This window comes from Oculina patagonica, chromosome 3, assembly GCF_052425735.1.
Source record: "Oculina patagonica isolate OP01 chromosome 3, crgOcupat, whole genome shotgun sequence".
Taxonomy (NCBI): Eukaryota; Metazoa; Cnidaria; class Anthozoa; order Scleractinia; family Oculinidae; genus Oculina; species Oculina patagonica.
Genome location: NC_135760.1, coordinates 22,433,767 through 22,448,875, shown reverse-complemented (window position 1 = coordinate 22,448,875; position 15,109 = coordinate 22,433,767). Strand labels below are relative to the sequence as shown.

Here is a 15,109-nt window from a genome sequence, read left to right as displayed (position 1 = left end):
GCATTGTAGTCGCTTTGCATCATGGGCTGGCCGTTTTTACGAAGTGCTTGAAATCGAGCGGTGTTTGAGTTTCAAAATTGATAGACTGTGAAAGAGAAATTGGCGATTCTGTGGCGTTTTATGCGGTCGAATAGCCGCTTGTGAAGGTGACAAGGACCACAGAAGGCGAATCAAATACAAGGTAGGGCTTTCTTTGTGTTGAAACCTGTGTAAACGCGAGAACTGACGTAATTCTTGTTGGCTAGCCAGCGCATAGTTAGTTCAGAGCATGGGTGGGTTTAGCCTGCTTCAGTTAAAATATGCGTAATATTATGACTGTGTGGCAATCTGACATTCACTTAACTTTCAACTATAAAGTGCCCTTTTTATTAATTTCAACCGTAGTCTCTCTTTAACCCAACAAGTCATGCGTCTGAAGCGAAAACGATCTTTCAACCAAGGCCCGTGAAGTTTCGCAGACTGCTGATCATGTTAGGTGACTTTGTTCAATGATCTACTTTTATTAAACGATATTACGATATCCTAACCGGTGTAATTGAAATGCATTCTCTCGCGTGCCAGTGCCCCTTGATAAAAACGTTTTACATTTTCCTCATTTGTTGTTTAATGTTTCTTTAGGAAAGAAGAGGGTGTCACTACCAACATGGAGTAAATGTGATGTTACTGTACACAAGTCGCCCAGAAAGGAATGTTTTCAGTGCAATTCAAGATCGTAGATGCTCGTGATTTTAATAAAAGTTGACTGAAAAGACTACAAAAATCTTGAGCCATGGTTTTGACCCCCAGACAAAAAGAAGAACTGTAAGTCATGCTTTCGATTTAAAATTAACTGATGTATAAATTGTACTTTCTAGATCGAGAATGAGATCGCCGGTTCACATGATTCTTAATTCCCTGTTCAATAGAAAATCGATGCGGTAAAGCGAGATCGTACCTCGATCTTGCTACCTGTTATCTGTAAAATGTCGTTAATCGCAAATTAACTTGATAGATTTTCAAAGCCTGCCGGATCAGGACGGATTAACGCATTGTAGCAAGTCATAAACATCGAAACAAAAGTGGAATCTTGCAGGTTTCCGTTCGAACACAGCAACCTCTCCTCATGCATAGGGAAGGAGTTAAGTTTACTTTTCTGATAGTTCTTCGTTTTATTTGATTCCTTAGTCACAAAGCCATAGCGGATTATCTTTTCCAATGTGGCTTCGAAGATGCCCTCAATGCTTTCAAGAAGGATGCAAGCATGGTAAGTTCTAAAGCTGTTCGTCTGTACTTTCCGTGTTTAAGTTGCACTTAATTTTATTGTCAGCTAGGTTCTTTTGTGGTGTCAAGTTACTTTGATAATCAATATGAATTTGTACAAAGTCAACAAAATAGCTAAATGTGCTAAATCTAGCCCTGAATTTCAATAGAGCTGTCACCATTGTCGCATCCATTATTTGCCCTCCTTTTATGTTCTTGCAGAATAGTAATTGATCTTGCCTAGTTATAAAAAATTTAATTTTAACATGCCTGTAAGTGGGTTCCCCATAAATTTTCATTGTGTTGTAACAGCACTGTTACTTTTGGTATGTAGGCTTTGTGAATACTTCAATTCATGTTTCAGTTAACAACTGTTACAGGAACGTCAGGGGGTCATCATAATGCTGGGAAATAAACAAAGAAAAGCATGTTCAAAGAACTCTACAGCTTTGATAATTCATTTGATAGTTAATAATTAACTATCATTCTATTTAAGTGTTTTGATGCTATGTGAAAAATAAACCTTTCTCAGAGGATTTTCATTTTTAAAAATTTCAATGGGCCAGCTCTGAAACGCTAAAAATGGCCGTCATAATGAACCAAAGCTGTCAGAGTTGTCACATTAGGAAAAAGTCAGGGAAAATTTTTTTGTTCAAGTCAGGGAATCTTAGTTAAGGTTGTTTAGGGTTTTGATTAAAAGTGTTGCTTGTAATGTAATGTTCGTGTTATTATGGTAAAGGAAAAGTGTTTTCAGCAAAAAAAAATTGTCACTTTTCATTTGCTCATTTCAAATTCTTTTCTGGGAATCAGGGAATTGGTGTCTTCTCCATGGGTGGTATCCCTAACTGTTCCATTTTTTTGGCGCTTTCGTGGAGAATGCGAATCAGTCAAGTAGTTTTCTGTAAAAGACTTTTTTGCCCCTTCTTTGTTTGTGTTAACTTATATTTGGCTGCCTTGCCTGCACTGAACTTCTGCCTTCACAAAATAAACCTCAAATATTGCCTTTTTGATCTTAAATCAAGTTTGTCATCGTCAGCTAAAATAAACCTGGTAAAAGAAAAATTCATAGTCACTGTTGTATTGATAGCAGCTATGCACTGATCGGTTCCAAGATGGCTAATCAACTAGATAAGGACGAGGATTGTAAATAACTATATTTAGCTCTGTAAAGCAAGCGGATCATAAATTTATTGTGATTTTTTTCTTCTCTAGCCTGGAGAACTTGACAAAAAGTATAGTGGCTTGCTAGAAAAGAAATGGACATCTGTAATCCGTCTTCAGAAAAAGGTTTGTGTATACATGTACATTCTCACAACTTTGCTTCTAATAAACAAGGTTTCTGGTGCTGTTCACTGGTTGCTGTTCAATACCGTTGCTTGCATCTAAGCGTGACACGTGCTGCCGAAACATTATTATTGGGTATAAACACTGCAAGATTTGTTGTGAAACATTTGAAGTTTAGCAGACTGTTACGTGAACTTTCGCACTCAAATTGCTCATCGTAAGCACTGAGTATGGTGGAAACTTTACACTAGAAGTGATTCAAGTGAACCGGGGTATGTATATCGACACAGATCAGGATCAATTTCTCGGAAAAGTCTTCTATATCCAATCCTATTGCCATTTCAAAACCAGCATGTGTTGAATGTTTGATGACCAATCATGCAATGTTGATATCCAATAAGATCATTTTTCGTTGGCATGTGTTCATGCTTAGATGCAAGGGACAGTACGTAAGTAAGTAAGTAAGTAAGTAAGTAAGTAAGTAAGTAAGTAGGACTTTATTTAACGAGGGTGACACCTGACAGTAATCAAACTGATAAACTTGTGGCCCTCACAAAAATATAACAATAACGGAAATATAACAATGGTATAAAAAATATATAACATAAATATAACGATGGTGTAAAGTTTCGCCTGTACTTGTTTCACAAGTACAGAAATGTATGGTAGTTTGTTTTTCTTTTTGTCATTTGAAATGCAGTGGGATCCCATCAATCCAGCCACCAAACAGCTGCCTAGCACTGGCTTTCTTTACTTGGTGGCTGCATTAATGGGGTTTGTTTAAAGTAGAGAACCCTTTGTTCAGGTTGTAACTGAGGTATCACTTTACAAAGAAAGCAATTTAGTTGATTTCAAAACCATAGGTTGTTGAACTTCCAGCAAATTATCTCAAAGTGTTAACAATTATTACTGTCATTTTGAGCAACAATTCTGATGGAAGTTAAACTTTAAGCACAGCTGCAAATAGCAGTCGTTCATTGGACAGTAGGCTTTTAACCAGCTGTCCTATGAATGCTCACTTCTTAGAAAAAATTAATATGAATTCCTGTATTAAGAGTTATTTTTTTAGCAAATTTAAGAAATCAAAACTGTAGAAATACATCGTACTTGCTTAAATTTTGTCATCAGACCGCAGGGTGTTCATTAGGCATCGGAGATCGGAGAATTCTCCTTCTACTATGTAGAACTCTCCGGCTAAATTTCAAAGGCCTGTAACTATTTTTTTTTATAAAGATGCGCAACCTTTTAAAATCATTCTCCGGTTACTTTACACTATTCTCCTGCTATTACAATTCTTAATGAAAACCCTGCAGACCCTCCTAGCAGGTTGTAGTTAGGCCTTAAAGAAATTTTGGATGGCCACTTTAAATCCTGGCTAAAAGCCTGTTAGACAATGGCTGATCAAAATTTGTCCTTGTCTTATGAAATCGAAGCTAGGGTTGATGGTGTTTTATTGTTATATCGTTATCAATGACCCTTTCTTTATTGGAGATGCATAATCCATCTTTGATAAACTTGGGAAATATTTTTTAAGCAAGTCTGGTTGTGCTCATAAATATATTTTTATGAGTGTTTTGTTTTACAAAATATTTTGTGAAAGTGTTCTGCCTTGACAACCCCCACATAAAGGCAGCTCTCAATTAATTTGTCATTAGTATCCATGTACAGTAATATTATACAATTAAACCCTTTAGTTCTCAATATTTACTGACAGCCAATATCTCCAGCAAAATCATTATATTTAGTGTTTAGACTATTAGCCCAAGTTTTCTAAGAGTGAATTAAAAACAAGGGCAAGCATTCTTATCATTTTAGTAGTTTTGTTTTAGCCACTCTGTACAGTTTTGTGTTTTTTTTAGCCAAAAAAGGCCAATGATTTCCCATTTTAAGAGCAATGGGCACATAATTGTGTTCTGTCAGGGAATAGAAACAATGGAAAAACCAATTGAATTGGAAGAAATTGAATTGGAAGATTTCCAATAGAACACAGCTGATTGTCTTCTTTTAATAATATCAAGTAGAAGAATATTAGAGTTAACAGATTTTACAAGGGCTAAAACCTCATGTTTCATAACATGGCAGATGAGACAAAATTTTTAAATTTATTCATCTGCATTCTCGTCCCCAGAGCCGCTTTTCCCACAGAGCCTGGGGCACAAGAAACAAGTGGCTCTGGGCCAAATGATTTAATTGGGTAAATTTTTAACAAAGAAAATTTAAATCTAGCCAATCAAATCAACTGTAGTAAAATCCCTTACAACAAAGGGATTTTATAACGGTTGATTTGATTTGCTTAATATAAATTTCCTTTGTTAAAGATCTAGCCAATCAAATCATGTGTTATCATGTGTGCTAAGAGGGAAAAGGGGCTCTGGGGAGGAGAATGATTCTTCTTTTTAACATGCATAGTGTCTAGTTAACAGACAGTCATTCTGAGCACTACTCTGGAATATATTAAGGAGGAAGCACCATTTGCACAGTTGTGTTAAATCTAATTTGTTTGGAAATATATTTTTAGGTAATGGATCTTGAATCCAGGTTATCAGAGGCAGAGAAAGAAGCCCATACAGGTAAGATGTTCTTTGTTATCTCTTTGGGTATTATATCTTTAGTCTGAAAGCATACACCTTTTCTAGAGCTCCCAGTTATAGTGTACTGGCAGCAACAACAGAAAACGTTCAACTGTACTTGAAACATAGTTCCAGGGACTGTAAGGTGACCTGTTAGGTCTCTGCTTTTTGACTTATTACTCTTAAATGACTAGGGTACCATACTCCATGCATAGAAATAATTGTTGAACTCATCACCAATAGATGAGTTAAACAATATTATTACTATGCATGGAGGGTTGGAACAAAAGGCAATTGAAAGCTTGCTTGAAAGGCAATATGAGTAAAATAGTTTGACCTCCGTGGAAGAGCTGTAAATTAACTGAAGCCCTGATGAAAACCCTGAGACCGCCTCAAATTTGGGAGAGCCACCACTGGCCAGCAATTGTATCGAGTTTAACATTGCCTAAATTTCATTTAGCCCCATATAATATTTGTTTGAAAGTCTTATTGAACAAGGCAGACAACAATAATGCTAAAAATGCGATATACTTTTTCTCTTGAGTGTGTCTACATTTAAGCTATAACACTTATGCTTAGTACGTTTTGCGTGTTTGTAGGTTCTTCATTAAAGAAAAATCGTTCTCCAGAGGATTGGATGCCCAGGCCACCAGAACGGTATGCCCAAATTGTATTTTAGAGGATTGTTTTGTACACCTTTATTTTACCAATGTTACATTGTGTGACATTTCAAAGTCATTTATGAAATTGTATGTTATAGAAGGATAATCTAATAAAGTTCCTCATTATTTTTTCTGGCAGATATGCATTAACTGGTCACAGAAGCCCAGTTACGCGAGTGTTATTTCATCCAGTATATAGGTAAGATTATTATCCTTGTAAACTATGTATCTCGTCAACATCTGTAGTTGACCATTGCTCCAGTAAAGACATCCACTGAAATTTGTCACATGTACTTCGATGAAGGTAGAATATACATGTAACATTGATTGTGATGAATTTACTTTTTCTCCCTCTCCTTCCTTCAGTGTCATGGTAACAGCATCAGAGGATGCGACAGTCAAAGTGTGGGACTATGAGACTGGAGACTTTGAACGGACTCTTAAGGGTCATACAGATGCAGTACAGGATCTCTCATTTGATCATACTGGAAAAATTTTAGGTGAGGTTTTGTTGGGCAGAAAGAAACCTCTTGATTCAGTTTTTTCAAAATGAGGCAGCAACTGCCGGAGTTCTGCTGGCTACTTGATTGTATGTTGCTGGTTACTTTGGTCATAGCAATCAGCTCACGACAAACAAGTTACAAACTGTCACAACCACCTACTCTCACAGTTGCTGGGGCCTCCTTCAAACCATTTTGAAACCCCAATGACAGGGCTCAAGACTTATGGTAGCCAACTAGCCAAAGGCTAGTAAAAAGCAGTTTTGGCTAGTAGGTTTTGGCCTTTCACCAGCAAAAATGGCTAGTGAAAAAATCAGGCATTAGTGGCAAGAAACCGCATTTATAAAATCGTCTTTCAGAGAATATAACTAACAAGTAAACTGTTGACATTATAGAATGTGAAGCTTAAAAAAAATTCTAGTTGACAAAAACGCATTTACATGTAAATTCTATAGTGAAGAAAAACTCGTCAAAGCCCAATTTTTTAAGGGGAAAAAACATGAAGATTTAAGGAACATTTTACGGTTAAAGGTTTCATCATACCCCATTTTTCACTCTTCCCCCCATCCTAAAAGGAGAACTATGCTTAAAAATTGTGGCTAGTAGAAAATCAGTTTTGGCTAGTGAAATTAAAGCTCTCACTAGCCACTTGGCTAGTTAGCAAACAAGTTAGTCTCGAGCCCTGAATGATTTGTTTATTTGGTTGTGAAGTTTGAATTATGTGGTTGATATTATGCAAGGAAAAAATTTATATACCTTATTGTCTCACCATCTCCTGTGGGCACACACACTTATTTTTTTTTATTTTAATTATCATTTCAGCCTCATGTTCAGCTGACATGTCCATTAAACTATGGGACTTTCATGAATTTGAGTGTGTGAAAACATTAACAGGTTGGTTAAGTTTTCATCGTATTACTTGGTCACTAAGGTGCTATTGCAGGTTTTAATGATTGTGCAGTCTCCTGTGGGTTTTGACTTTGACTTATAAATAAGTGTGTAGAAGACTAAAAATGCAACCTCTTGCCTGCCAGAAAATTTCATGAATTACATCCCTCATTTTGATCTATAAAATATTTTGTTGAGTATCTTAACTGAGCTGACTGTAAAATTTGATAAATCAAGTTTTAGTGGAATTGTTATATTTTGGGGAACATGTTTACAATGTACATTCTCTTTAAAAAATGTAGGAAAATGCAAGCTGGTTTGTTTGCTGGTTACAATCATTACCTCCCCCCCCCCCCCAAAAAAAAAAAAACCCTACTATTTCCCGGCAATCGGCTTGAGCTTTCTTTATACCTGTACAATGTTGAAGACATATTTTTTTTGTTTTTAACCAGGGCATGACCATAATGTTTCTTCAGTGACGTTTTTGCCATCTGGAGACTATTTGGTGTCATCGTCTAGAGATAAAACTATAAAAATGTGGGAAGTAGCTACTGGGTAAATATCATCTTTTGTAAACATGGTTGGTTTTTTGTCATGATAATAGGCATGCAATGTGTGCAGAGGGTTATCTGGCTGTGACTGTTTGCACACACACACATTCTGGGGGGTTGGGATGTGATTGAAAACTTGGAGTAAGTTGAGATTGTGCTTCATATTTCTCATGCTATCTCAACTTACAGTGTGGATCTGTATCTCAACGAGTTCTTGCTAAGCGTTTTAAACCAATTTTATTCCTTTGTCTGTTTGCTTGACCATGCATGCAAGTCACTTTACCTCAAATAAGAGGCAAGGTTTGTAAGAAGTTAAGCATGGAATCCTTGATCGCAACCAGTGCTCGACACTAACTTTTTTGGATACTAGGCAGTGGGCTAGTAAGTACAAATAATCACTAGCCAAAAAGGACAGGTCACTAGCCCCCCTCCACCTTCCCCCCCCCCTAAAAAATTAAATTTAAAAATCCGAGTTTGAATCAGCTAATCACTCAGCGCTATATTTTTTTGAGTCCACACAAGTACATCCTTCCTTCACTGAATCGCAGCAACGAATATGCTTTCTGTCAACTCGGTTGAAAATTTGTTGACCCTTGATTGCACTTCTTTTTTGAAATCTTGAAATCTCCTACGCAGTGACTGCTCGTGCGAAAAAAACCAAGATGGCGGACCTTAATGGTAGCTCTCTCCCAGGCCCCTTTTGAGTACCGTAAAGTTCCGTGTATAAGCCGCACCTTTTTCCTCTAAATTCAAGTCAAAAATCTGGGGTGCGGCTTATCTACGGAAACATCTCTGGTTGGAGTTCTCAAAGGCCTAATTAATATTCATAAAACTTCTCAAGACGTCATTGAATAAACATATAACAACCTGAAAACTTTGTTGTTGTTCACTACCTTTTAGTTCCTCTGCAAAGCTGTTTGCAGTGAAGCCTGTCGGACACTTCGAATCATGTCTTTCCGCCGTGTGCGAGAAGGCACAAAGATAAACGCAAATACTCACAAGGCAAATTGCCGACCGCTTCGGTTTTTTATTGACCTTCACAGCAAATACATCTGCTGGATTAACAAACTCTTATTCTGTATGAAGTTTTTATCCTGTTGCGGGTAGCAGTTTCCAAGAATCTTGAAATAAAAACATGGTTTCTTCCGAAGAAAATGCCGCCATGTTTGTTTTTAATGCCCAGACTCCTCTCTACAATTCAGAGCTTGGCTACTAAGCATTCATCATTCGCGAACGATTCGTACGAATTACAAGTGTTTCAGGAGTGTTTAGAAGTGATAATCTCGAAAAAATGATATCAAGAGAGCATCCAAGTTTAAGATATTGTGAACTCAAACTAAAAAGGAGGTATGACAAGTAAAAATTTAGCTTTCGTAAGACTAAATTTATATTAAACATTGCAACGACCACCGTGTCAGTGTCTCGAAACTGTGCTTGTTTTCCCTTGATTGTTTACCAATAGAACTTCACTTGAACTTCAAACTTTATGGTCTGTATATTTTTTTTTCCAAAATTTGAGCTTCCAAATCGGGGGTGCAGCTTATCTACGGGTGCGGCTTATACACGGAACTTTACGGTAATATGGAAGCGAGTATGGGGGGCCTTTTCCAAGATGGCATCAGGTTTGCGAGTCCATCGTACGATGGATCGTACGCCCTCTGGTTTAAATTACTCAAGCCATGGAAACTAGATCCTCATGAAGGTTTCTAGGAGAAAAACTTCCCAAGTAAAAGAGTTGTACGTAATTCTTTTTTCACGAAACTTACTAGTCTACGGGCTAGTAGGAGCGTACTTTTACTAGCCCAGCATGAAGTTTTACTAGTCCCGGGCTAGTGTACTAGCGTTAGTGTCGAGCACTGGCAACCTCTTGAAATTGATTGTGCTGTTGTTGTTTTTTGTACACTACAGTTTTTGTGTAAAGACATTCCAAGGGCACAGAGAGTGGGTCAGAAGAGTACGAGTTAGCAATGATGGTGGGTACTCCTATTACAGTTTAACATATACACTTTCTTATTGTACAGGGAACCCAGAAAATTCATAAATATTCAGTTACACACCGTAACTGTAGATATGTATGGAGTGTTTTACATTTATCTCATACACAAGATTTTATTGACATTTGTGAAGGTGCTGCTGACTAGTGTGGTGCAGTTGTTGTGTAATGTGATGTCTCTTAACAGTTGAAGTCTTAGCGAGACTTAGCTAAGCTATGTGAAGTAAGATTAAAATATATTTTTTTTCATTGCTTCCTCAGGTTCTTTGATAGCAAGTTGTTCAAATGACCAGGTAGGAAATAAGTTTTTATACTGTCCCAAGAAAATTAAGTTCATATTTCTGCAATGTTATCACACCACATAATAGTGACATTGTTGCTCACTCTGTTTTTGTGAAAACGATGCTATTTCAAGCTACAGTGGAACCCAGATATAACGATCCTCGATATAATGATATCCCCGGTATAACGATGAATATGCTATGTCCCGGCAAAAGTTACAGTGAAATGTATGGGACAGAACCCCGATATAACGATCTTCGATAGAACGATATTCCCGATATAACGATGAGAATTTAGCGGACCAAGCGTAAAATCTTTCCCGATATAACAATATTATAGTATATCAGTACTACAATACAAAGCTTTCAGTTGAGGATGCCTCTTTATCCTCCTAGTTCTCTCAATTTTAGTATCTTGGACTCCTTCCTGTGACCAAACATATACGTCCCTTTCCTGTAACTTTAATTATTTGAAATAATGTGCAGTAAAAAAGTACTTTTTGATTTTACCCCGATATAACAATATTTTCGGCTATTTTACGGCCATATCGTTATATCGGGAGTCTCGATATAACGATACCTCGATATAACGATATAATTTCACTCCTCCCTTGGCATATCGTTATATCGGGGTTGCACTGTAACATGATTTGGGAGGCGCAGTGGCCTAATGGTGAGCTCACTGGACTCCAGATCCGGTGGCCCAGGTTCGAGCCCTGGCTTGGGCACTGCGTTGTGTTCTTGGCAAGACACTTTACTCTCATAGTGCCTCTCTTCACCCAGGTGTTTAAATCGGCACCAGCAAATTTAATGCTGGGGGGTAACCCTGCAATGGACTAGCATCCCATCCAGGGGAGAGTAGAAATACTCCTAGTCACTTCATGCTACGGAAACCAGGATAAGCTCCGACCTGATGGGCCACTAGGCTCGTATACAAACTTTACCTTTAACATAAACAGAACTTGTTAATGTTGTAAACTCAGACCTTATTTTAGGCTTTAAAGTGTAGATATTTTCGTCTAATGTAAATATTTTGCTTGCAGACAATCCGTGTGTGGGTTGTGTCAACAAAGGAATGTAAATGTGACCTGCGGGACCATGAGCATGTAGTAGAGGATGTGAACTGGGCCCCAGAATCAGCCAACCCATATGTTGCTGATGCTGCAGGAATTGAGGTATGATGCCCTGTTAGGTGACAAAGTACTAATAACCCATTGTGGGAACACAGTGTGGTGAGGGGAGGGAGGGAGGGGAGGGGAGAGCTGCCTTTACTTTTCCGTAAAGATGAAATAATCAAGAAGCTATGATATTTGTTTGGTAGATAGGTTATATCAGGGCTGTCATAAAGTTTTTATGCAGCTGTAACATTGAAGTTATCACCCATAGCATTTTGCTCTGTATGCAAGTGTAAACAACCAATCTATGTCTTCACCCGTAACATTGAGTGAACTCAGCTGTAACAGGTGTTACCAGAAACCCATAAGGGTTGAAACGTGTAACTCCCTATGATTCGCATTGTACAAAGCGTTAGCACATTCGTTTACACTAAGTACCATATTTGGAAAATCAGGAGAAACATTTAACCAATCAGAATTACTATATTTGGATTAAATTAACATCGCGCGCTAGCTCGCGCTTGGTGGCGTAATCTTGTTTTTTAACAAGCTTGGTTGAATAAAGTTAAATTTGGTTAAATTCTCCTGTTTCATTTTCTTAAAGTAGTCTGGAGAACTTCACTTCGATACACTTAATTTATTTTTTTAGTTTCTGTAAGAAATTTACGGCATTTAGGTCGAAATTCAAGCAACTTACTGCAAAACCAAAAATTATGTTGCATGTGTCATTACGTGTATAAAGCATTCGCATACAAACTGTTCGTGTTTCCAAATATGGTACTTAGCAAAGTGAATATTCAAACGCTGTGCGCACGTGTTTCGACCCGTATGGGTTTCTGGTGTTACAGGTTATGGCCCTTTATGACAGCTCTGTTGGATAGACTAAATATGTTTAGCAATTGGTTAAAGGACATCTGTCATGCATTTGTTTGGTTTCCTCTGTCGTAGGGTGCAAAAAGGGGAGGAAATCCTGGACCGTATTTAGTATCAGCGTCACGAGATAAATCAATCAGAATGTGGGACGTTAGCACTGGAATGTGTCTAATGACTTTGGTAAGCTGCCTTTGGCCTGATTTGAATCAAATAATATTTTATTTTCATTTTCTTATTTGACTAATCTTTCTGGATGAAGAGAGAACCTTGGAGATTTACATTGTTCTTTTGTATAGATTCCTTTTTCCTCTCATTACAGGTCGGGCATGATAATTGGGTGCGAGGTGTGTTGTTTCATCCTGGAGGCAAATATTTAGTTAGCTGTTCAGATGACAAAACTCTTAGAATATGGGACTACAAAAATAAACGATGTGCCAAGACTCTAGCAGCTCATGAACATTTTGCAACAACCTTAGGTAAGTTACTTTCAATTGAAGGACTTGGTGGAAAAAGGTGGTAGTGTTTTTTGAATGAAAATCAACATCGCCGATTTCTCGAAAACGAAACAGAAGCCAAAGAAAAGAAATATAGTCATTTTCATCAAGAAAGAGGGTGCAAAGCCAGACATTTTTGCTCAAATTAGTGCTGTTGCTGTAATCTTGACAAAGTTTACTTGACAGTTAATTTTTTTCCACCTTTTTCAGCACAGAAAACATTTTTGCAAATTGAAGTTCTCATAAGGCGTGTGTTTTTGCTTGTGAGCACACAAGACTGTGTCAGCAGACAACTAATTGGAATTAGGCATGCATTTGTGTTGCATCTTTTAAACGTGATCAGAAGCAAAGCAAGAAAGCAACTTTCTTGTTCATTTGTTTTTAAGTCCTTTAGGGCTGGACTTGGGTAAGGAGTCAATAAAACAGTAATTTCTGAATGTTGACAAAGAATATTTTGTTGTTTTGCTATGCTGGGATATTTTGTTCAAATATCAATATTGGTATTGTAACAAAAAATGTTGCGGTTCACTGGTGCATCCATGAACAGTGCAGCACTAACAGTTATTCTTGTTGATCTCTGTTTCAGATTTCCACAAGTCAGCACCATTTGTTATAACTGGAAGTGTTGACATGACAATCAAAGTGTGGGAATGTCGTTGACAATTTGCCAGACTTGAACTCAAACTTAAATCACCAATTAGCATCCATGTGGAAAATGTTATTTTAATTCAAGGAAACTTGCAGGACTAGTGCTGTGTATAGAGGAAGAGACTCCCAAGCCACCCAACTGGAGCATTCTTGATTAGTGTTTCTCGGAAGAGAGTAGAACTATGCTGAGCTGATCTCGCAGAAGAGCAAGTCTTGTTTAAAGAGAAAAGTCAATATTATATTTTGTATTTTGGAAAGTTTTAAAAATTTCTTCTGTGCATTTACTACGGGTCGTGGTAAGGAGTTGTTTATAGCCGTTGTTGGAGACAAGGTGGTGCTTGCTGATTATTGTGATTTAGAGTTTTGTGGTATTTATGATGGTTCTTCACAAGCTCTGGGCTCTACTGTGTTTGTAGGATGTCAGTTGTTGGCAGAAGGCTTCGTGTCTAACAAAATTGCAGCAGAAGTAACTTCAAGGCTGCAGAACTGCTCAAGAGAAAGCCAACAAAAACTGGAATCTAATGACTTTTCAGTTTTGTTTCTGAGGCTTTCCTATGCCCTGAGGCACAGGGTTTGAAAAGGCCATGGAAATAAGTTTGATAACTAATATATCTGTAGTACATATTTTAGGGCTTTCTGTTAACCTTTAGGGAGTAGGAAATTAGGCAAGTCCTAGCTTCAAAAAATGGAAAGTGAAAAAGTATTTTATGTATCATTAGTTGTAAATCAAAATAAATGTAAATTGCCAGAACTGAACTCAAAGGCATTTTCCATTTTGCTGAAGCTACAATGAACATCACTTTTCCGCACAGTGAAGTCTATTAAGCAAAGGCTTATTTTGAAGGGTAATTTCAGTTTATAAAGGTCTTATTAACTTTAAATGTTGCTAGGTCTAGATCTGGGAATCACGGTGTGCTAAATAAAATAGTAGTCTTTGATGTCAAATTTGATTTCAAAAGGTACAAAAGCCATCAGTTACCTTGGCAACGGCTTATGACAAGTTATGGTAATCTCACAATAGATAACAAGAGTGTAGGACAATCCCATTCCCAGGGTCCTTTGCTCTGGAAGGTGGGAAGTAGAAAGAGCCTGGATACGAGGCTTCGTGTAAGACCAGTTGAACTTTACCTTATTGAAACCTTTTGGTAAGATATTTTATTTGGGGTTGCTTGAATATGTTTGCAAGAGAGCATCCGCTTGTTTTCACCCTCAGAAAAACAAGTTATTTTATTTTTCTGTAAGTGGAATGACAGGATGTTGTGAACTATTCTAGTGCCCTTCTGATGAAAACATTGCTAAACAATCTGTAATATGACCTAATTAAAAAGATGTGAATACCATTGGATGTTTTTAGTAGCTCAGAGTAATATTATTTTATGTGCTGAACATGTTCTGTGTCTGATTTGTGTTGCATTAAATCCCTAAATATTGCCTTTATTTGCCTTTCAACCCCTGAAAGGACTTTTTGAGACAACATTACACAAGGGTACAGATTCTAATCCTTGACAGTCAATCTTATAAAGAAAGGAATAATGCATGAATTAAGTGGTCTAGATGGAGCTTCTATTTTGAGGTAATATGGAGGAGATGGCATTGGTCCCCCTGTGTAATTGTTTCATGCTGGCTTTTTCATCCAAAGGAGGGTACATACTGAATGCGTTTCACCCTGGAATAACCAAATGCCCCCCTCCCCCCCCCCCACCCTGTCACGTAGGTGACCGGACTTTGCAGTCATGCAACACAACATTTATTATCACTTGGTGTCGATAGAGGGTTTTCTTGGAGAGGAATTAAATCTGACGATAACTCTCCAGTCTCAGTTGATTGCTCTCCAATTTTGAAATGACAGGATGGAGGTAGAGGGAAAAATGTTTGAGGTGATTCTGGGAGAGTTAATGTTTTAATTTTTCTCTTAAACCCTGTTTTCACTGTTCCTTTTTTTCTTGTGATATTCTTTTCTGTGACTACTGAACCAAGGGAAGTCGTGCCAAGGGAATGGCTTGCCCTATAT

General features: G+C 37.6%; 1 protein-coding gene across 1 annotated transcript; it reads left to right on the top strand.

The window, feature by feature from the left end:
* Positions 1–27: 27 nt before the first annotated feature.
* Positions 28–14,438, top strand: LOC144645360 (lissencephaly-1 homolog). The gene is made up of 16 exons (XM_078504912.1): positions 28–181; positions 619–801; positions 1,165–1,243; positions 2,452–2,526; positions 5,042–5,093; positions 5,693–5,750; positions 5,895–5,954; positions 6,122–6,255; positions 7,078–7,149; positions 7,596–7,698; positions 9,603–9,667; positions 9,949–9,980; positions 11,012–11,143; positions 12,032–12,136; positions 12,276–12,432; positions 13,037–14,438. The coding sequence occupies exons 2-16, from the start codon at positions 770–772 to the stop codon at positions 13,108–13,110; spliced, it is 1,230 nt and encodes a 409-aa protein (XP_078361038.1). The 5' UTR covers positions 28–181; positions 619–769; the 3' UTR covers positions 13,111–14,438.
* The last annotated feature ends 671 nt before the right edge of the window (positions 14,439–15,109 follow it).